The sequence below is a fragment of the Anguilla anguilla genome, chromosome 1 (assembly GCF_013347855.1).
Source record: "Anguilla anguilla isolate fAngAng1 chromosome 1, fAngAng1.pri, whole genome shotgun sequence".
NCBI classification, from domain to species: Eukaryota; Metazoa; Chordata; class Actinopteri; order Anguilliformes; family Anguillidae; genus Anguilla; species Anguilla anguilla.
Window position 1 is genome coordinate 76370178 of NC_049201.1, and position 22029 is coordinate 76392206.

A 22029-nucleotide genomic window follows, 5' to 3' on the forward strand; every position below is an offset into this window, starting at 1 on the left:
GATGTTATCGGAATGCATTATCGAACCGCGGCGGTCTGACAGGGGGAAGCCGCCAGAATCGTTACCCGCTCGCGCAGTCAGGATAAATGGAGCCGTATCCATTAACACCGGAGAGGGAAAGAATAAACGCTCACCAGTGGTGATAATGATCCACGTACAGATACCACAATTCAGTAGATTAGATTTCAGAGTAATTTACACAATTATTATTATTATTATTATTTTTTATTTTTTGCATAAATGCATTGATATGGCTGAAGCATTGCAGGTTAAGCACCTTGCTCAAGGGTACAAAGGCGGTGTCCTACTGGGGAATCGAACTTGTGACCTTAAGGTTACAAGACCAGTTCCTTACCCATCAGTAAAGGGCCTGGGCGTGACCAGATTTCTTTGTGAACACTAAAACAAAACTACCGTTTGTTTGTTTGATTTTTCTGTTTGTCTTTTACTTAGCCAACACAATGTGCCACAATTACAGAAATTAACCCAACAAGCTGTTTGGGAAGACAAGAAATATAATGTCTAACCTGACGGCAAATGTTTAATTAAATTCAGGCCCACGCTTTTAAAGCCTCCAACGGAACTATAGAAAAACTTGGGTTTTCAAAAATCTACATCAATGCAGAAACCTTTTCAAGTAGCTCACAAGTTTTTGGAAATGTGTGAGCTTTAGGCTGAGCAAGACCTCTTCTGCTCAAAGAATTCTCTCTATAATGAAGGAAAAATCCAAAACAGTTGTCCGTCAGATCAGAAACACCGCTTTCCATTCGTGTCAGCTGTGCAGTCTGGATTTGAATCAAAGAGAAGAATGGTTGGTAGCACATTACATGAATGTACATCTAGTGCAAAAACTGCCTCAAAGTTTCCAAAATATCAGCCATATTTTGGATGTGACCTTTTCGCAACACTTTACTGGAACTACACTCCATAACGCCAACCTAATCCTGCCATAGACATGACACACAAACGTATACTGAACACATTGAATTTTACCAAGCAGATTTCAAAATAACTATGAGCTGTTATGACTGGTTATGACAGAGTAATGTCGGCTTTACGGTGTATAGCTGTGGTGTCGCCGAATGTTCATATAGAAACTTCTCAGTTACACATGGCACTCTGCTGACACGACAGCTGCGCAGGAAGTGACACAACAGCTGTGCAGGAAGTGACACAGAGGCTGCGCAGGAAGTGACACAGCAGCTGCGCAGGAAGTGACACAAAAGCGCTGCACAGGAAGTGACACAAAAGCTGCCGAGGAAATGAAACGGCGACTGCACAGGAAGTCACACAGCAGCTGTGCAGGAAGTGACACAGAGGCTGCGCAGGAAGTGACACAAAAGCTGCCGAGGAAATGAAACTGCGACTGCACAGGAAGTCACAAAACAGCTGCACAGGAAGGTGTTGGGACTGCATAATGAAAGGAAGTGGAGGTCAGCAACATGCATTTTTCTGGGAGATCAGTCACTGAATCCAAATGAGAAAACGGAAAATGAATAATTTTCTTACATCACTGTAAAAAATAAAAATAAAAAAAGAGTTCTAAAGAAGAGGGACTGTGTGTGGAGTTTAGAATACAGCCGCACAGCGGTTGCCAGAGTTGTTTGGAATAACGCAAAACGCAAGCGTGTGGCTGCCAGGTCTGAATGTGCCTCGCGGTACAGGATCAATACCAGGAAGTGTTATTGATCCCCGTGTCTGTAAAGAAACAGAAATCAGGGCAGCAGCCTGCCGAGAGAACCGGCACTGGAACGCACAATACGATATCCCTGTCAGAGGACAGCCAGAGGTGACTGCACCGCACTTTGCCCAGTGAAGAGACGTAATGAAGTGAGTTTGATTTCCTGGAGTCCCAGCAGGGCAGCCACATCAGCTGCCACCGCCACCAAACAGGGAAACAAGAATAAGAAAAACAGCAGTGTGTGCGCGTGTGCGTGTGTGTGTGTGTGTGTGTGCGTGTGTGAGTCTATGTGTATGTGTGTGTGTGTGTGTGCGTGCGTGTGTGAGTCTATGTGTATGTGTGTGTGTCTGTGTGAGTCTATGTGTATGTGTGTGTGTGTGTGTGTGTGAAGTGTGTGTGTGTGTGTGCGTGTGTGAGTCTATGTGTGTGTGTGTGTGTGTGCGTGCGTGTGTGAGTCTATGTGTATGTGTGTGTGTGTGAGAGTCTATGTGTGTGTGTGTGTGTGTGTGTGTGTGTGTGCGTGCGTGTGTGAGTCTATGTGTGTGTGTGTGTGTGTGTGTGTGTGCGTGCGTGCGCATGTGTGAGTCTATGTGTATGTGTATGTGTGTGTGTGTGTGTGTGTGTGTGCGCATGTGTGAGTCTATGTGTATGTGTATGTGTGTGTGTGTGTGTGTGTGTGTGTGTGCGTGTGCGTGTGCGAGTCTATGTGTATGTGTGTGTGTGTTTTTGTGGGTATGTGCATGTGCATGCAGGTGTGTGTGTGTGTTTGTGGGTATGTGTATGCCTGTGTGTGTGTGTGTGTGTGTGTGTGTGTGTGTGTGAGCATGTATGCGTGTGTGTATACTATCATAGAGGTGGTGTAGTGGCAAACAGGTCAGTTTAGTTTTCAGACAGTATCATTACAACGAGACAAACCTTTTTGAAGAATGAGGAAACACTTGGGTTTTATTATCTTCGGGTATTTTTAATGGGTGTACGCACTCAGCATTGATGTTAGCAACAGCTATAGATTGACAGCCCTGAGAGGTGGGGGGGGGGGGGGGTTAAGCAAATGGTCATGTGACACAAGCTGGATGCTGTGATTGACAGCAGGAGGCTGATGAGCTGGTTGCTAAGAGTGATTATGTAATGAGCAGGGAATTCCACAATCAATATGAAACTCCCAACCACCTAAGAGAGAAAAGAAGAAAAAATGACCACAAAGCACCAGCGTACACTTTCTCCAGACAGGGAGGGGCGACTGCTCCCTACTGTTTCACTATTTGGGCTGCATAATCAATCCAGTTGGAGGACCTTCGCCAGGAAGCTGTGGGAGGAGAGGAACAGTCAAATTTAGGGTCACCCAGAACTGCTGCCCATCCCTTTCTTAAAAAAATATATATATATAGATATGAACACAAAATTTTCTCTCTCTATCTCGATCAGTCTCTCTTTATCTCTCTCCCAGTCTCTATCTCTATCTCTCTCCCTCTCCCCCTCTGTCTTTCTCTCTTAGTCTCTCTTTGCCTCTGTCTCTCTCTTTATATCTCTCCCCGTCTCTCTCCCTTTCCATCTCTGTCATTCTCTCACACTCCCGATCTCTCTCTCTCTCATGCTTTTGAAAACTGCACCCGACTCATCCCCCCCCACCTGTTCACTTAAAAGTACATTTTCCTGGGCGGGGCAACTGGCCGGCAGTTGGACTCAGTTCAGCTGCGCAGTCACTCTGCAGGAGGACAGCAGTGCCTGCGCAAGTGACGCAGACAGAACCCAACATCCCTTTCTTTGCAGGCCAAAAAAATAAATAATTTGCCTGTGACTGACATGTAACCATGAAACGGCAGTGGGAGGCAGTGTAGCATAATGGCTAAGGAGTTGGTCTTGTAACCTAAAGGTCGCAGGTTCGCATTCCCCGGTAGGACACGGCCGTTGGTACCCCTTGAGCAAGGCGCCTAACCTGCATTGCTCCAGTATATATCCAGCTGTATAACTGGATACGAAGTAAGTCACTCTGAATAAGAGCGTCTGCTAAATGCCTGCAATGTAATGTAATAAAACCACATTCTCATGTTCTATACGGATATTAGCATTTGAGTTGCTAATCTGACAGAGATGACCCTGCAGACGGAAACTCTCCTTCCTTGGTAACACTGCAAGTCAAAAACCCAACCGTTCACACAGCACACCCTCACGGCATTACAATTTAAACCCAGCAGACCAGCACCAGTACCTGTGCTACATGCAACACTGTACCGCAGCATTTATTATTATTTATTTATTTATATATTTATTACTATTTGGATTTCTACATAGCAAACACGTACACATCTGCATGAACCAATTAAGGTTAAGTACATCTGGGAATCGAACCTGCAACCTTTAGATTGCCACACTGCTGCCTTTAGCTGTACTGCTGCTAGTCGGGCTCACCAACAGCTCTGCATCACAGCATCTGATGACGGGCACATGCAAACGTGAATGTAAGGAGAGGCATCTTACCAGGTCAGCGAACTGGTTAGCCGCCTGATAGGAAGTCTCCTTCCCCTCCAGGTACTTCTTGTTGTGCTTTGTCACCCTGACCCTTGTTTCGAGCCACGCGTTCTTGCGTTTCTCTTCCTCTTCAGGGGTGTTGTAGCTCTTCCCTGGTTTTTGCAAAGAGAAGCAGAGAAATATGACTTTAATAAGCACTTGATGGGTAATTTAGACTGGTGTTAAACGGCCAGACACAGCGCCCCCCTCTAGGACTGGAGTTAAACCAGCAGACACTGTGGCCCTCCAGGACTGGAGTTAAACCAGCAGACACCGCGGCCCTTCAGGACTGGAGTTAAACCAGCAGACACCGCGGCCCTCCAGGACTGGAGTTAAACCAGCAGACGCCGCGGCCCTCCAGGACTGGAGTTAAACCTGCAGGCACTGCGGCCCTCCAGGACTGGAGTTAAACCTGAAGACACCGTGGGCCTCCGCAGACACAGCGCTTGGTTTTTTATTTTGTTGTAGTTTTAGAGGACACCACCAGATGGCAGTACTGATCTGAATGGTACATTTCAGTGCTACTGAAATACTATGTACCTTCTCAGAATATAAAACCACTAAGGTCTTAGTTTGATGAGAAAAAAAAAAGTCTTATGTGGAAAAACCATTGAACTCAGCTTCATCACAAAGAACATCAAAGTACACATGACATTCAAACATGATGACTGTTTACAAGTCATATTTTATATATCTTGGATCGTTATTTGCAAAGTGAAGTTAAAGTTGGATTTCAGAAGAACGAATTGCAGGTTAAATCTGTGTTTGGGTTCAGCGAACCCCTCGAGCTTCAGTCTTACCATACTTTGTCTTCCAGTCCTTCCAGTCTTTGTCCACATTCCCGTCATTGTTATCGTAAATTTCTGTAAAGACAGACAAGGTCACACGCATAACACAGAACACTTGATGTAACAGAGACATTGTCGCGCAAGCACATTCTGTTATTTAGGGATACGGGAACAATCTCTCTCCTCCAGACTCCTCCTGGTGACAGGTCTGAAAGTGAGCGTTCTGACACAACGACCCTCCGCTCACTCATTAAATGGATCCTAAGGAATGGATCCTAAGTGGATCCTAAGGAATGGATCCTAAGTGGATCCTAAGGAATAGATCCTAAGTGGATCCTAAGGAATGGATCCTAAGTGGATCCTAAGGAATGGATCCTAAATGGATCCTAAGGAATGGATCCTAAGTGGATCCTAAGGAATCTTTCCAGCACTTTGTTCGATCCACGCTGTAAAGAATTCAGGTGATTTCTGGAGGCAAAATGGGGGCCCCACCCAGTGGCAGACAAGTGCACCTGAAGTGGCCACTGAGTGTCTATTCTTGAACTTGAACAAGCAATTAACATCAGCAAGGCTGAACTGGATTTAACGATCCTCGTTAAAAACGATGCCATTCACAACCATAAAATAATAATCACACCACAACATTACATCAAAGAACTTACAATATGCAAAGTTAGGCGGTAAATAGGTTTTAATTAAGAAAAAACAGTATCGGATGAATTATCTGGGATCGTAAGCTAATTTTTGTAAGTACGTCGCTGTAGTGCAGCGGTTCCCAGACTCAGTAAACTGTGTACGCTGGTTTTCATTCCAGCCATAATTGCAATCCCAGAAATTTAACAAGCTGTTCATTTTTCTTAATTAGCTGCTTTTCATGTTTTTCAAAGGGATTGTTTACCCTTTACGGCCACATTATTTGAGAAATAGCTATACGTGACCTGAAGAATAAAATTCCCATTTTTATATTGTGCTCACTGTGCTATATTGCAAACAATTACATAAAGGTGGTAACAAATTTGTGGATCAAATGGAAGACTGAGGTAAATCAATAGATTCGTAATTTGGTTGTTGAACCGGTGTACTTCTTTCATAAATGTTTCATTAAATTTAGTAACACGATGCAGGTTTGGCTTGTCATCTTATCATTTGCTTTGTCCTTGAATACTTCATTGTAATCCAGAGGTTTAGTCTTAGTGGCCAGGTGTCCACACCAACTAGGAGTCTATTGATTCACTTCAGTCTTTAATTTGGTCAGTTAAGAATAATTTACCTCTTTTTTCATGTAATATAGCACAATAAGCACAATATGAACAATTTTATTCTTCTGGCAAAATGTGGCTAAAGAGGGCACATAATCTCTCTAAAACATGAAAAGCACCTAATTAAGAAAAAGTAACAGCTTGTTCAAATTCTGGGATTGATAAATTGTGGTTGAAATGAAAACCAGTATACACAGTGGAGAAGGGGGGGGTCCCAGGAGTTTGGAAACCACCAATATAAGTGTGTAGTGGGTTTTGCTGACTTGACAGAGGGTTTGAATCTTGCACACCCCTCAAGGCCAGTTCTGATCAGAAATGCATCAGCCGACTGGATAGTTATGTTTATTAATAAATACATTTTTGAATTGATATTATCAGGAGACATTTTGCTGCCGTAATTTAGTATAATGTCTGCCAGCAGCTGATGTGGTCACAGATTTAACACATGAAATTTTGAGTTCAGAGTTCAAAGAAGTGACAAATCCACGAAATTACCTGAAACCTGGAAATGGTCATTTAATCAGTTACTTTGGTTGTTTTGACTGTGTTGCTTCACTAAAAAAAAAATTTATTTTGAAATTTTTTGACTGGTTAGCAGAGGTGTAAAATCAGAGGGTCAGAAAGTAGAAGTCCAGCCATGTATTGCTTCCACCCACGAAGCAAGCTTGATTTCATTAAGTGGTTCTGCCTCCTGGCTGAAGATATGTGCTAATCAGCAAAACCAGCTGATCGGAGCAAAATACGGCATACAAGTACTTTTACTTTCTGAACCTGGATTTTCCTTCGCTGCTTGTTGGCTGTCGCAGTTTTGATCTGAATCGGTCTTTACGCTGTCAACTTACCGGGCTTCTTTTCCAAGTTCTTGGCCATTGCTGTGAAAACACAGAGATCACAAACTTTACAACACAGACTAAAATAAGATGTTTGCAAAGAGAAACTGTTCTGCAAACAGGTTCAGTTTATTTACTGATCTACTGTCATTAATGTGCTGACTTAGATTTTATTTTCTCTCAAAAATATGGGTAGTTTTTTTTTCATGAACAACTTTGAGATCGAGCCAGGTTCGGGTTTGCTAGTAAGTGTTCCAGTGTGTGGATTGGTCCCACGGTCTGGTATCTGTTAAGGCTCTGTTCCAGTGTGTGGATTGGTCCCACGGTCTGGTATCTGTTAAGGCTCTGTTCCAGTGTGTGGATGGGTCCCATGGTCTGGTATCTGTTAAGGCTCTGTTCCAGTGTGTGGATGGGCCCCATGGTCTGGTATCTGTTAAGGCTCTGTTCCAGTGTGTGGATGGGCCCCATGGTCTGGTATCTGTTAAGGCTCTGTTCCAGTGTGTGGATGGGCCCCATGGTCTGGTATCTGTTAAGGCTCTGTTCCAGTGTGTGGATGGGCCCCATGGTCTGGTATCTGTTAAGGCTCTGTTCCAGTGTGTGGATGGGCCCTATGGTCTGGTATCTGTTAAGGCTCTGTTCCAGTGTGTGGATGGGCCCCATGGTCTGGTATCTGTTAAGGCTCTGTTCCAGTGTGTGGATGAGCCCCATGGTCTGGTATCTGCTAAGGCTCTGTTCCAGTGTGTGGATGGGCCCTATGGTCTGGTATCTGTTAAGGCTCTGTTCTAGTGTGTGGATGGGCCCCATGGTCTGGTATCTGTTAAGGCTCTGTTCCAGTGTGTGGATGGGCCCCATGGTCTGGTATCTGTTAAGGCTCTGTTCCAGTGTGTGGATGGGCCCCATGGTCTGGTATCTGTTAAGGCTCTGTTCCAGTGTGTGGATGGGCCCCATGGTCTGGTATCTGTTAAGGCTCTGTTCCAGTGTGTGGATGGGCCCTATGGTCTGGTATCTGTTAAGGCTCTGTTCTAGTGTGTGGATGGGCCCCATGGTCTGGTATCTGTTAAGGCTCTGTTCCAGTGTGTGGATGGGCCCCATAGTCTGGTATCTGTTAAGGCTCTGTTCTAGTGTGTGGATGGGCCCCATGGTCTGGTATCTGTTAAGGCTCTGTTCCAGTGTGTGGATGGGCCCCGTGGTCTGGTATCTGTTAAGGCTCAGTTCCAGTGTGTGGATGGGCCCCTCAGGCTGGTATCTGTTAAGGCTCTGTTCCAGTGTGTGGATGGGCCCCATGGTCTGGTATCTGTTAAGGCTCTGTTCCAGTGTGTGGATAGAAATGCAGGTTTGGACTATTTAGTCTTTGTCTCTCTTTAATTTCCGCAAGTGGTTTAGTTTCAGGTTTAGTTGACCTGGTGTTACTTGCTATCGAATCCGGACCGTGCCAGCGCTGACTCCAACAGTTGGTTCTGGAGTCAACCAGGGATGGGAGGGCTGTACTTCGCTGGGGGTGTAGCATCTCATCATGCATCATACCCACCCCCCACCCCCCCGCCACAATGTTCCCCCCCTTCGCCCCCCTGTCCCAAACCCCAACCCCCGTTGTCTGATCGGGAGCCTAAAAGTTTGTCACACGACTCGTGTCTGGTGCAAGCCCATCTTGTGGAACACAGCAACACCAAGGGGCATTTGGCATCCACATGTCTTGGAGGAGAACCTTTGCCTGTTCGCACGGTGATTTTCATTTCAACACCAGACTGGCACAACCGGTTGTACCAATTGGCAGCTCAACCAGATCTCCAGCTGTTGAACGATGTTTGGTTTGGCAGATCTCAGGGAACATGGTCGGGCATGCTGGGCTTGTTGACACTTGCAGAAAGACGTTAAATAAATGTGACATTGCCTTCCTGGCGAAATGTTGGAGCGACATGGAGCGTCTTAACTACTGCTTGTATTTTTTTCCATAGACTGCGTTGTTGCCGTTCTCGTTGTGTTAGTGTTAATCAGTTTAACCTTCAGGGTCCAAGTTGAACTATGCGGTTGTTCCCTGCACTTGGACCGGTACTTCTCTCTAGGGGTTTCGTCACACTTGTTCCTGGTTATGGTTATACACTTTGTTGTACGTCGCTCTGGATAAGAGCGTCTGCCAAATGCCTGTAATGTAATGTAACATGCGAACGTTGCGCTCAATAAATGTGTTTTTGCAAGGATCGCGCTAGAGACCGAGGAAGGAGGGCATCTCGTCTGCGGCTTTGGCATGTAGACCAGGGGCGCCGATTCAATTCAATTCAAAAGCCTGTCAAGGACAATGCAGGACGTGTTAACTGGCACAGTGGATCAAGAATAACAGGTGGAGTGCAGACCTACGCAATAGCATTGCATCTGCGCATCTGCAACTTATTCTGTTGCGAATGAACCACCGGCGAGATGCCACCTTTAAATATCCGATAAGTTAGCCGAAAATCAGGAGCGCTTGCATTTTTAAGTCTAACCATTATTGTGCAGCAAGAATACCGTAGGTTGTAAGTTTTAAATTATCCAATCATCGTACATTAGCTAACTGGTTACTATACAAATAGGATGAATGAAAAAGAAAAAAAAATGACGCAAACATCTTTTAACGTTAACTAGCTAGCTAGCTAAACGTTGATGTTTAGCTAGTTATCGACTGTTCACAACAGAACTGCGACACATTTTTGTGATTTTGATAAAGGATTTCTTAAAATTTGTCAAATTTATCAAATGTGCAGTGACATCACGAAGTCATAAATGGGACAAGCCAGTAGCTCCCTAATGTTTTGGGGTGGTAAGCTGTGGAAATCTTTGCCACCACCTGCTCACTGTCATTGTCTACAATCTCTCACTGTTGCCACGAGTGGTTTAGTTTCGGTGATCTGTTGTAACTTGTTATCGTATCCTACATCGTATCAGGTCTTGGCCCATGATTGATCGCAACCTCACAACAAGTTTGTCCGTTTGTCTCATTGACACAGACTCGTGTCTGTGCAAGCCCATCTTGTGGAACACAGCAACACCAAGGGGCATTTGGCATCCACATGTCTTGGAGGAGAACCTTTGCCTGTTCGCACGGTGATTTTCATTTCAACACTAGATTGGCACACCTGGTTATAGCAATTGGCAGCTCAACCAGATCTCCAGGGGTTGAATGATGTTTGGTTTGGCAGATCTCAGGGAACAGGGTCAGGCATACTGGGCTTGTTGACACTTGCAGAAAGACAGTAATTAAATGCGACATTGCGTTCCTGGCAAAATGTCTGAGTGACATGAGAATGTTGCATCTATAAATACATTTTTGCAAGGAGGAGGAAGTCTGAGGAAGGAAGGCAGTGGGTCTTCATTTCAACCCTAGATTGGCACACCTGCTTAAACTAATTAGTAGCTCAACCAGATCTCTAGCTGTTGAATGAGTTGTGCTTTGTTAGGGTTGGAGTAAAAACCTACAGGACAATAGGTCTCCAGAAAGGGTAAACATCCCTGCTATTGTACCTTGTAGTATAGTGCTTCTCAAAATTGGTCCTGGGGGCCCCCCTGTGTATGCTGGTTTTCGTTTCCAACCGCAAATTGCAATCCCAGAATTTTAACAAGCTGTTAACTTTTCTTAATTAGGTGCTTTTTATGTTTTGGAGAGAATATGTACACTCTTTAGGCACATTATGCCAGAAATAGCGACGCATTCCCATGAAGAATTAAATTCCATTGTTCACATTGTGCTATATATATATATATATATATTTATGCATACATACACACACACACACAGCTGTTTCTTTATGCAAATCACATGAAGGGGATTGCGCATAAAATTAAACTAAATTAATTATAAATTTAAAAAAACAGTCAGCACTCATCATCTCATACACTGGGATACGCACAAAAACGTCTGCATATGTCATTAATCGCATATTGGTTTTTTGTCGGAACATTGTTGGGAGCAAAAGTAAGAAAAATTTTTTGTGAATGAGCCCAACTGAATGCTGCGTCACCTTCCTGACGAAGGTGTGCGACCGAAGCGTTGCACTCGTTTACAGCGTTCATGCGAGTAGCCTCTGCAGGAGTTCCTGCCAATTCACTTCATTCATATTTTTTGTTTCTTCAGAGCACCTGAGATCAGACTATTTTTTTCCAAGTGTGCATTTAGTCCTTTATCGGTGAATGTTGTTAGCCTGGCGTACCGGGAAAAACTGCTTTGATAAATCAGCAACGGCGCTCGTGCTTCTCCTGCACTGTAAATCGCTCTGGATAAAAGCGCCCGCTAAAATTAATTAAATTTGGGCTTCACGCTACAGCGTCTTTCGGGACATTAAAGTTCTGTATACGGTGAAGAGGGGGAAGCTCTGAGTGAATGAAGTACAATGGAATACAGACACACACTGGAAAAGCACGAGAGCCGGAAAGGGGAACGAGTTTCAATAGTTAAGTCTCCCAGCAAAACCCACGCGCATTTTCATCGTATTTTTTTCTTTTAACGGTTCCATCTGTCCTCGCCCGCGTTTTCTTCTCTCTACAGATAAAGGGCTTGTTGGAACTTTGCCTGGTCATTCTTCTAATCGCCAGACAATTAGGCCGCAGCATGTATGAACAGATAAGATTTTATTTTCTCTCGTGACCTGTTAAGGTTATAATTACCGTGGGTTTTTGAGCAAAATTGCATTTGATAAGATGCTCTGTGCGGCGATGTAGGCTATCTTTGGAAAAGGTTTCTCGTATATAGGCTATTTCCGCACACAAAACAAAATAGCGCACATTTTTGTTTTCAACAACCCCACAGTTTGCGCACGCTGTCTCTCTCCCCTCTCTCTTTATCTTACCTGCGATTTTCTTCCTGTCAAGCGGAGGCGAAATCTGTCACTCACTCTGCGAGGTGCCACCAGGTAAATATGAGACTGATGGCAGCACGGCCCATAATGTAATGTACACATAGGGGTAGCGTGTTATTGTTCCTCTTTTAATTGTTTATCTGTTTTCCCTTGCGTTGCAGTTTCGATAATGAACCATCTTTTCTAGATGTGTTAAAGTGATTTTCAGTTAATTGTCCATTGTGGCTGTTACATTGTTTAAAACATTAATGCTCCCGGCAAAACAATGTGTTTACCTGTCATGTGTTTTCAATGGTCTGCTCCAGTTCACTGCCAAAAGAAGCTGGTTTACCTGGGCAGGTGCGTTTGGCGCGGTAAGGAACTCGTTGGCTGAGTAACCTTGATAATTTATTATCTTTTTTTCTGTGTGCCTGTGGGTGTGGATGTGTGTGTTCTTTTCCGAAATGTAAATAATTGAACCCAATAGCAAAGAAAGGCAGCAGGAGACTTGGATTGAGTTGCAAAAAAAAGAGACTTTACCGAGTCAAATCAGGATAAGAAAACTTAAAGAGCTTAAAAAATAATAAATAAATAAATATTCGAGACAACGTATCACGCACATAACGCGCTTAATCTGAGGGCAGCACGAAGCAGCAGGCATGAAGGCTCGAGACTGAGCGAGGAGCAAACCAACTAGGCAGAATAAATGCTACAACTAATTAGCTCTCAAATTGTAGACAGGTGAACACGTAATCACACAATCAGAGTCCGTGATGATTATGCCGCCCTCTGGCGACCTCCAGGAGGGGGTGCAGCTTGAATCATCAGAGGATAGGACTAGTGGTAAATGGTAAATGGACTGCATTTATTTGGTGGGTTCGGTTACTAACGAGTCTGGTCTTTGTGCCGGCCAGCTTTTACGGTGAACGGTGAACCAATCTTATTGGTGAACGGAATCAAATTATATGTATAAAAAGTGCTGGAATGACTATCTGCTGAAACCAAAACGTATTAAAACTGCAGTGTAATCAAAGTTGAGAATCTGCAAATTAACTACATGTGAACTGATTGATTACAATTCACAATTCTGAACTTTTGAAGAGCCAAATCCAAGGAAAATATGTATTTGACCCAAACATTAAAGAAGGCTGTGTGTGTGTGTATGTGCGTGTGTGCGTGTGCGCGTGTGTGCACGCACATATATTTGTTGGTGGTTGGACAGATACTAATAGTAACTGTTGCACACTTCATATATTATTATTATTATTATTATTTTTGGCATAGTTTATATAATTCCATATCTTTTGGGGTTGAATGGCTTGGCCAGACACAATTGGGGGACTGTCTCTTCCTGACCAGGTTGATTTTTATCCAAATCCAAATGGCTGCTTGGAGTTGACATACCCCAGAGAATCATGGATCCTGAATAAAATAAATTATGACCAGTTAGCAATCTGACTTTAAATTTTTATTTCATTGTAATGTTTAATTTGTATTTATTTATTTGGTGCGGGTAACTATCACACATGAGAACAATTTCTTACAATTGCACAAAGTACATTTGCATGGAAACAGATGAAAACATGAATGCTGAGAACCTACAACTGATTTTATGACGGTTTGACAGTTTGGTTTGTTTGTGCTGTCTTTAAAGTGCTCGGCAAGGCCTCGGTGGTGACAACACAGAACCCTCGGTGCGGTTACACGTAAACTTCATCATCAACCACTGGAGGAAAACAAAAAACGTGGACGTCACAGTGTCACATGCGGGCGATTACGGGGTATCTCTCCTGTGTTTTGTGTTATTGTTTCAGTAAAAGGAGCAGTTCATATTTTCCATTTTTATGCTTCAAATAAAATCGTGAGGGGAACAGTCACTCCCAGGCCTGTGAAAAGCAAATACATATATATATATATATATATATATATATATATATATATATATATATATATATATATATATATATATATATTATTCATTTGCCCTTGCCCTAAAATTAAAAGGCATTTTTCCCATAATTGAAAAAATTATATCCATATCATCCTTTACCGCATCGTGTTATCAGTAATAAATTTCACAATTTGCTGTTAGCAGAACAGCTATAGTTAATATTGATGCCATTAACCATTAGAAGAACACTGTAGTGGTTAATAGTAATGGTATTACATATTAATTATCCCCATTAGCAGAACACAGTTATCATTAATAGTGATGGTATTGCATATTAATTCTCCGCATTAGCAGAACACTGTAATAGTTAGTAGTAACGGTATTACATAGTAAGTCTCCTCATTAGCATGTATGATAGCTGTTCCGATTGGTTCTACACACACAGATGATGTCACACACACAACCGTTCTGATTGGTTCTACACACACACAGATGATGTCACACACACCGGCCCATTGTGAGTTCTGCTCCCGCCCTCACACCAGAGGGTAGCTGGCTGCCGTGGCGATGCCACACTGGTTGTTCTTGTTCCTGGACATCTTGATGTACCCCTCGTCACCCCAGTCAAGGCCCCAGCTGTACACGCACACACACACACAAACACAGACACACAGACACACACACACGTTATTGCTTGTTTGCATTTTTTGCTCCCAGATTGCTGGTGCACTGGGTTCCTGATTGCACTGTGGTGTAGTTGTGCTGTGTCCATTTTCGCTCACCCTTGTTCTTGAAACTCTGGTGGCTTTTTGAGACATACAGTAACACTGCACACCTGGATTAATCTAAAAACCTGGATATCCCTGTTAACCTCTACAACTGGATTTACCTAAACACCTGGATATCCCTGTTAACCTCTACACCTGGATTTACCTAAACACCTGGATATCCCTGTTAACCTCTACACCTGGATTTACCTAAACACCTGGATATCCCTGTTAACCTCTACACCTGGATTTGCCCTAACACCTGGATATCCCTGTTAATCTCTACATCTGGATTTACCTAAACACCTGGATATCCCTGTTAACCTCTACATCTGGATTTACCTAAACACCTAGATATCCCTGTTAACCTCTACATCTGGATTTACCTAAACACCTAGACATCCCTGTTAACCTCTGAACCTGGATTTACCTAAACACCTGGATATCCCTGTTAACCTCTGAACCTGGATTTACCTAAACACCTGGATATCCCTGTTAACCTCTATACCTGGATTTACCTAAACACCTGGATATCCCTGTTAACCTCTACACCTAGATTTACCTAAACACCTGGATATCCCTGCTGACCTCTACACTTGGATTTACCTAAACACCTGGATATCCCTGTTAACCTCTACACCTAGATTTACCTAAACACCTGGATATCCCTGTTACCCTCTGAACCTGGATTTACCTAAACACCTGGATATCCCTGTTAACCTCTATACCTGGATTTACCTAAACACCTGGATATCCCTGTTAACCTCTACACCTAGATTTACCTAAACACCTGGATATCCCTGCTGACCTCTACACTTGGATTTACCTAAACACCTGGATATCCCTGTTAACCTCTATACCTGGATTTACCTAAACACCTGGATATCCCTGTTAACCTCTACACCTAGATTTACCTAAACACCTGGATATCCCTGCTGACCTCTACACTTGGATTTACCTAAACACCTAGATATCCCTGTTAACCTCTGAAGCTGGATTTACCTAAACACCTGGATATCCCTGTTAACCTCTACACTTGGATTTACCTAAACACCTAGACATCCCTGTTAACCTCTGAACCTGGATTTAGCTAAACACCTGGATGTCCCCCGTTGACCTCTACATCTGGATTTACCTAAACACCTAGACATCCCTGTTAACCTCTACATCTGGATTTACCTAAACACCTAGACATCCCTGTTAACCTCTGAACCTGGATTTAGCTGAACACCCGGATGTCCCCCGTTGACCCGTATACCTTGGATGCACTAGTCCGGGCGGGCGTACCTGTTCTTCACCAGCCAGTAGTCCTGCCCTTTGTCCGTGCCGTACCCCACCGCCAGCACGCCGTGATCCAGGTCTGTGCTGCTACACTCGGGTTCGTCGTAGATGCCTGCGGACAAACGCGCGCGCACGTTCAGAGTCACGCGCAGACTGACCTCGCGCCGGTAACTCTTTAACAACCTGAGTGTTACAACTGTTTCCCGTTCGCCGTTACACACATTACATTACATTTATTTGGCAGACGCTTTTATCCAAAGCGACGTACAAAAAGTGCATTTCATGGTCATAGACAACTGCTAAACACAGGTTCCGTAAGGTACAATACTTATTTTGTACAGCTATTTCTAGCCAAGAACACAGTTTAGTTCACACAGTGAGCACACACACACACGCGCGCGTACACAAGTGGTTATTTTGGAATTTCTTTCTTGAACGTTTTCAAATCGCGCGACGGCCAGGATGGTGCGGTACGGTTCTTGTTCAGAAAGCAGCTCAAATGCCCTTTAATGAGACTAATGAAGCTGACGCAACCGGAATGCTCTGGTCATCAGAACTCAAGTGTGTGCCTAACATGGCCTTCGAGCGAATGGCGAGCGAACGGCGGCGCCGGTACCGGACGTGTAGAGCTGGAAGGAGAAGTGCCCGGCGTCGATGGCGACGGACACGGGTCCGATCGTGGCCACGGCCTCCTGCAAGGCCCCCTCGTCCATGGGGCTTACGTCCACGTACCCGGTGCAGGTGGCGCCGATGCTGTCGGGCTTGAAGCGGCACTTTCCGTCCTGTAGCAGATTGGGGGGGTTGGGGGGTGGGGGGGGTGGGGGTTAGGGTCGGGGGTTAGGATTGGGGTGTACAGTCTGAGTTGAGATTGGGGTTAGTGATCAGGGATAGTGATGAGTATTAGTGATCGGGGTTAGTGATCAGGGATAGTGATGAGTATTAGTGATTGGGGTTAGTGATCAGGGATAGTGATCTGTGTTACTGATCAGGGATAGTGATCAGTGTTAATGATCAGGGATAGTGATCGAGGTTATTGATCATAGATAGTGATCGGGATTAGTGATCGTGGTTACTGATCAGGTATAGTGATCAGTGTTAATAATCAGGGATAGTGATCAGTGTTTGTGATCAGGGATAGTGATCAGTGTTTGTGATCAGGGATAGTGATCAGAGTTAGTGATCAGGGATAGTGATCATTATTAATGATCAGGGATAGTGATCAGTGTTTGAGATCAGGGATAGTGATCAGAGTTAGTGATCAGGGATAGTTATCAGTGTTAATGATCAGGGATAGTGATCAGTGTTAGCTATTGTGGTTAATGATTAGGGGATAGGGATCAGGGATAGTGATCAGTGTTAGTGATTGTGGTTAGTGATCAATGTTAGCGATTGTGGTTAATGATTAGGGGATAGGGATCAGGGATAGTGATCAGAGTTAGTGATTGTGGTTAATGATTAGGGGATAGGGATCAGGGATAGTGATCAGTGTTAGTGATTGTGGTTAATGATTAGGGGATAGGGATCAGGGATAGTGATCAGGATTAGGAGGGTGGGGTAGAGGGAGGCTTTCTGAGTTTAAACTTCGCTCTGTTCTAGTCACGAGGCTCACCGTGGCCTCGTAGGGGTAGGACTCCTCAGTGTCGATGCCCCCGTTGGCAATGATGTACTTGAAGGCCCAGTCCATCAGCCCACCCCCGCACCCCTCGTTGCCAAAGTCCCCGGAGCAGTCCACCAGCTGCTGCTCGCTGAGCGACACCAGCTTCTGCGTCTTACGGAAGTTCTGCCCCTCCAGGGAGCCCGTCTGGGGACCGCACACACAGAGACATTCACCCAGTTAGAGAAATACACACACACACACACAGACATTCACCCGGTTAGAGAAACACACACACACACGCACACACACAGACATTCACCCGGTTAGAGAAACACACACGCACACACATACACATGCACACACCTATGCATGCACACACACACACTCACACACAAATACACACAGACACATACACACTCACACACATACGCATACATACACACACCCTCACACACAAATACACACACATACGCACACACACACGCATACACACACTCACACAAACACGCATACTCACAAACACACACACACACTCACACACTCACACACACTCTCACACTCACACACACACACATACAACAGCTGTAGGTGTTGTAGGTGCAGAATTGCATTGTGGGTCGAACGGTAACCGCGGCGTCGCTCACCGTGCTGAAGGCCCAGCAGGAACCGCACTGCTTCTGGTCCTTGACGTCGGTGACGTAGCCCTTCTGCCTCCAGTCCACCTCCGAGGGGGGATCGGCGCCCCCTGCCTGCCGGAGGAACGTACTGCCGCTGCGGCCAGCCATGGTGGTGTTGAAGGAACCCAGGCAGCCGCGGAAGACCGCGTTCCGGTACTCCTGGTTGTCCTGGCGACACAGAGGCAGACGCGGTGCAGTTCAGCTGTAGCACAGTACAGTGCGACAGTAGAGTAAAAGTGGTACTAAGTGCCTGCTTCATTTTGGCAGCTCAAATCCTCCGAATACCTTCCTGGAGGTAAAAGCAGTTTATGTTTCATTGGCTGCATAAGGGATACTCAAATCAGGCCCTCAGAATGTGTGTGTGTGCACGTGTTTGTGTGTGTGTGTGTGTGTGTTCTTAACATTTCTGTCCAATTCCAGTCATCAGCCGTACTCTGAATCTCTGAAATACGTGCGGCGGCAGCGCCATGTCTCACCATATCGGCGAAATAGGTCATGCCGAGCCGGTAGGACTTGATACCCTGATCGGCCAGCATGTTGTGCACGATGACGAGCTTGCGGTTGGAGAGCCAGGTGAGTTTACGCTGGGCCTCCTCTTCAGACGAGCCGTAGATCTTCTCTGGAAAGATAGAGGGAAAGATTTACTCCGGTGCTTCCACACGTCAGATATGGGGTGTAATTTGCCTCTCTGGCCACACGAGGTCAGTGTTTATTCATTGACGCTGTTGCGAACTAAAAAAAACAAACAAAAAAAACTGCAAACTTTGAGCGGGAAATCAGTTGGTGACTAAAGTTATTGTAAGCATGACTTCGTGCATAGAGGTATACACGTACAGCCGATACATCTGATACATACATTTTATTACATGTATGACCACAAGTCCGCCTTGACTTAGTTCCTCAATTTATAATTTCTTCCTCACTCCGGGTTTACAGTAATCAGCTGGAATATAATGAAACTATTTGCGTTCAATGAGTATTAGGACTACTTAAAAAAAAAAAAAAAAAAAAAAACTAACAGAAATCACTTGGGTATACAATGGCTGTTGGGGAATTATCATCACCTCTCTAGGGCATCTCTTGAACTCTGTGTGCACTTCTGAAAGTCTCGAGTGCATAATCTCATATTCATTCAAGCAAACATTCATTTTAAATGATCTACAACCTGGTTACAAGTGGGGAAGATTAGAAGCACACTTGGCACTGAAGGGCCTGGTCAAACCACCCTGAAAGACTGAGGAAAATCTACAGGAATAAAACATTTTAAACTGAATTTTAACCAGTAGTAATTGGAAGGATGTTTTTTTTTTCTTTTTTTTTTAAACACAGTTTGTCACAGCCAAACCACACTGCCGCTTGGTAACCGTTTCAGTTTAAAGTTGTTTTAGAGATACGTGTTTTATTATTTTCTATCTTTTATGTAAAATAAGAAAATTGAGTTGGTTATGATGTGCCTTATTCAGGAGTTTAATTGTGTATAGTATGATGTTGTTATCGCTGGCCGACCTACTTTAGGTGATCATAGATATCGCAAAACAAATAGTCGAACGGCTTGCGTTTCATAGTGACGCGAAGCACCGCGAATCCCCCCGTGCCAATCACTGTCTACCTCAGTGTCTGTACTTCCGGAACAAACCTAACGTTTCCCGGGTGAGAATACCCAATCGCGCGAAAAGCTTTTCCGTTTTTTCTACCACATATTTACTTATTTAGCACACTTCAAACAGGCCGGTTTTTCCCCACGATTGACGCATTTAGCAGAATGTGTAACCACAGAGTTTCCTATATTATAAATATTTTTGACACGTAGCCTACGGTAAAAAAATATACAAATGTCAAGGTCTGTTTCGCCATATATGCTAAATGATTGCGGTAAGGTAAATATGCCTATCCCTACATGGACTAGGCGAGACGCAGGAATACACCCTGGACAGAGGTTTGTATAATGCAACAAAGTACTCTGCAGGTAACTCCAAAAACAGCTTGTGCAGTGACATTATTTTTACAGGGCTTGAACTGAAATACGTTACCCAATTTTATATAAATTTAAAAAAAGACTTTGGGCTTCATTCACAAAACTTTTCTTAAATTATTCTTACATTTGTTCTTAAAAATGTTCCTACGAAAAACCAATATGGGATTTGTGACACAGACCTCTGTTTTTGTGCGTATCCCAGGTGTATGCGATGATGAATGCCGGCTGTTTGTAAATGTTATGCGCAATCCTGTTTACGTTATTAGCACGAGGAAACAGCCAGAAACAAATACAGGTCAGAACAAGACCACGTTAAAACCTAGTATACGGCTGGACCGAACCGGCCGACATCACAGACATGTGCGGTGTAACTCTATCACTCAGTCAGTCAGTCAGCCAGTCACAGACATTCGCGTTTGCGGTCCAGCCAAAAAAATTACGAATGATGAAACGATTGTGGAAACATTCTTACTCACAGTTTACGATCAAATGTGACCGTGCTCGTGTTTTGTGAATGAGGCCCATTGTATCTTAACTTCTGTTAAACTTTTTCTTACGCTGCATACAGTTAACCTTCGACCATTGCATTCAAGCAATTAAGCGTTGGCACGATGTAAAAAAACTGATGTCTATGTTTAGAATTTTGAATCATCACCGTAAAATTAATCTGCATTTGTACAGCCTCATGACGTTACTGTGCACTATACAAATTTCCATATGCCCCTGTACCATCCATTGTAAAGCCAGCTTAGGAATTAGAAACCTTTAAAGTACCAAAAATTCTCCATCACTGCACATAAAACATACATGAAAAAAAGCCAGGACGTGAACGCATCCTATAATGTGTTTCTCATGACCCACCTAAATCCCAAATAAGACCCGCAAAGAGGCCCAGCCCACTCTTTTGGGGACCACTGCTCGAGCCCACGGCACAGCTGATTTGTTTTTGTTTTTTTTGCCCCGTATCCTTACCGAATTTGAGTTTCCAGGCGTGGAACTCCAGGTCCTCCAGGGATATGGTGGCGGCGCTGGCTACGGCCAGCAGGGCAGCCGCCAGGACCAACAGCTTCATCCTGCGAAAGATACGCAAAGCAAGAGCACCCTGTGAGAAAAGGCAGCTCAACAACCAGACCCCGGCAACACTCCCTTCACTCTGTCACTCTGTCACTCTCCCTCTCTCTCTCTCTCCCTCTCTCTCTGTCACTCTGTTACTCTCCCTCTCTCTCTGTCACTCTGTTGCTCTCCATCTCTCTCTCTTTCTCTCTCTGTCACTCTGTTGCTCTACCTCTCTCTCTCTTGCTCTCGCTCTCTCTGTCACTCTGTTGCTCTGTCTCTCTCTCTCCTCTCTGTCTCTCTCCCCCTCTTTCTTTCTCTCTCTTGCTCTCTCTCTCTCTCTGTCACTCTATCTCTCTCTCTCCCTCTCCCTCCGTCTCGCTTTCTCTCCCCCTCTTTCTTTTCTCTTCCTCCTGTGGTCTGTGAATTAGAGAGCAGATTTTTTTTTTTCCTTCTAAGACAGGAAGCCCTGTGCTGGGACCGCACCTCACCTGTCAGTGCAGTTCTGAGCTTCTGAGCGAGAGAGAGAGAGGGAGAGAGCAAGAGAGCGAGAGAGAGAGAGGAGCAGAGAGCGAGCGTGCGTCTTCAGAGAACAGCAGACTGCGCCACACTGAGACTGTGGTTCTCTCGGCCTATATAAAGGCCACGGTAGGCTCTGGTCAGGTGCCTGTCATAAAGGCATAAACACATAGGCACCAATAGAAACAGAGAAAGAGAGAGAGAGCACGAGTGTATGATTATGGATCTTACGTGGGGAAGTAATGCAAGAACGAGAAGAAACAAAAATTTGCATTTTGCAATCTGAGTTGAGAGGTGGTTGTGAGCTGCTGACCCCTTGCTAAAAAAAAAGACGAAGTCAAGAGTTCAGTTTACAGTAATAACTCTGATTCAAAGGCTTAGTGCTGAGAATTCAGGTT

At 44.4% G+C, this 22029-nt stretch overlaps 2 protein-coding genes across 2 annotated transcripts; both read right to left on the reverse strand.

Moving 5' to 3' along the window:
• Positions 1-2624: 2624 nt before the first annotated feature.
• On the reverse strand, positions 2625-11968 carry LOC118209719 (protein CTLA-2-alpha-like). The gene is made up of 5 exons (XM_035385328.1): positions 11884-11968; positions 7079-7108; positions 4990-5052; positions 4160-4302; positions 2625-2987 (listed from the first exon to the last, which is right to left on the reverse strand). Exons 2-5 carry the CDS (start codon positions 7104-7106, stop codon positions 2940-2942), a joined length of 282 nt encoding a protein of 93 aa, XP_035241219.1. The 5' UTR covers positions 7107-7108; positions 11884-11968; the 3' UTR covers positions 2625-2939.
• A 2316-nt stretch (positions 11969-14284) lies between these two features.
• ctsl.1 (cathepsin L.1) lies at positions 14285-21734 on the reverse strand. The gene is made up of 8 exons (XM_035385209.1): positions 21604-21734; positions 21032-21132; positions 18561-18703; positions 18052-18252; positions 17420-17611; positions 16427-16592; positions 15817-15922; positions 14285-14398 (listed from the first exon to the last, which is right to left on the reverse strand). The coding sequence occupies exons 2-8, from the start codon at positions 21129-21131 to the stop codon at positions 14299-14301; spliced, it is 1008 nt and encodes a 335-aa protein (XP_035241100.1). The 5' UTR covers position 21132; positions 21604-21734; the 3' UTR covers positions 14285-14298.
• Positions 21735-22029: the final 295 nt, after the last annotated feature.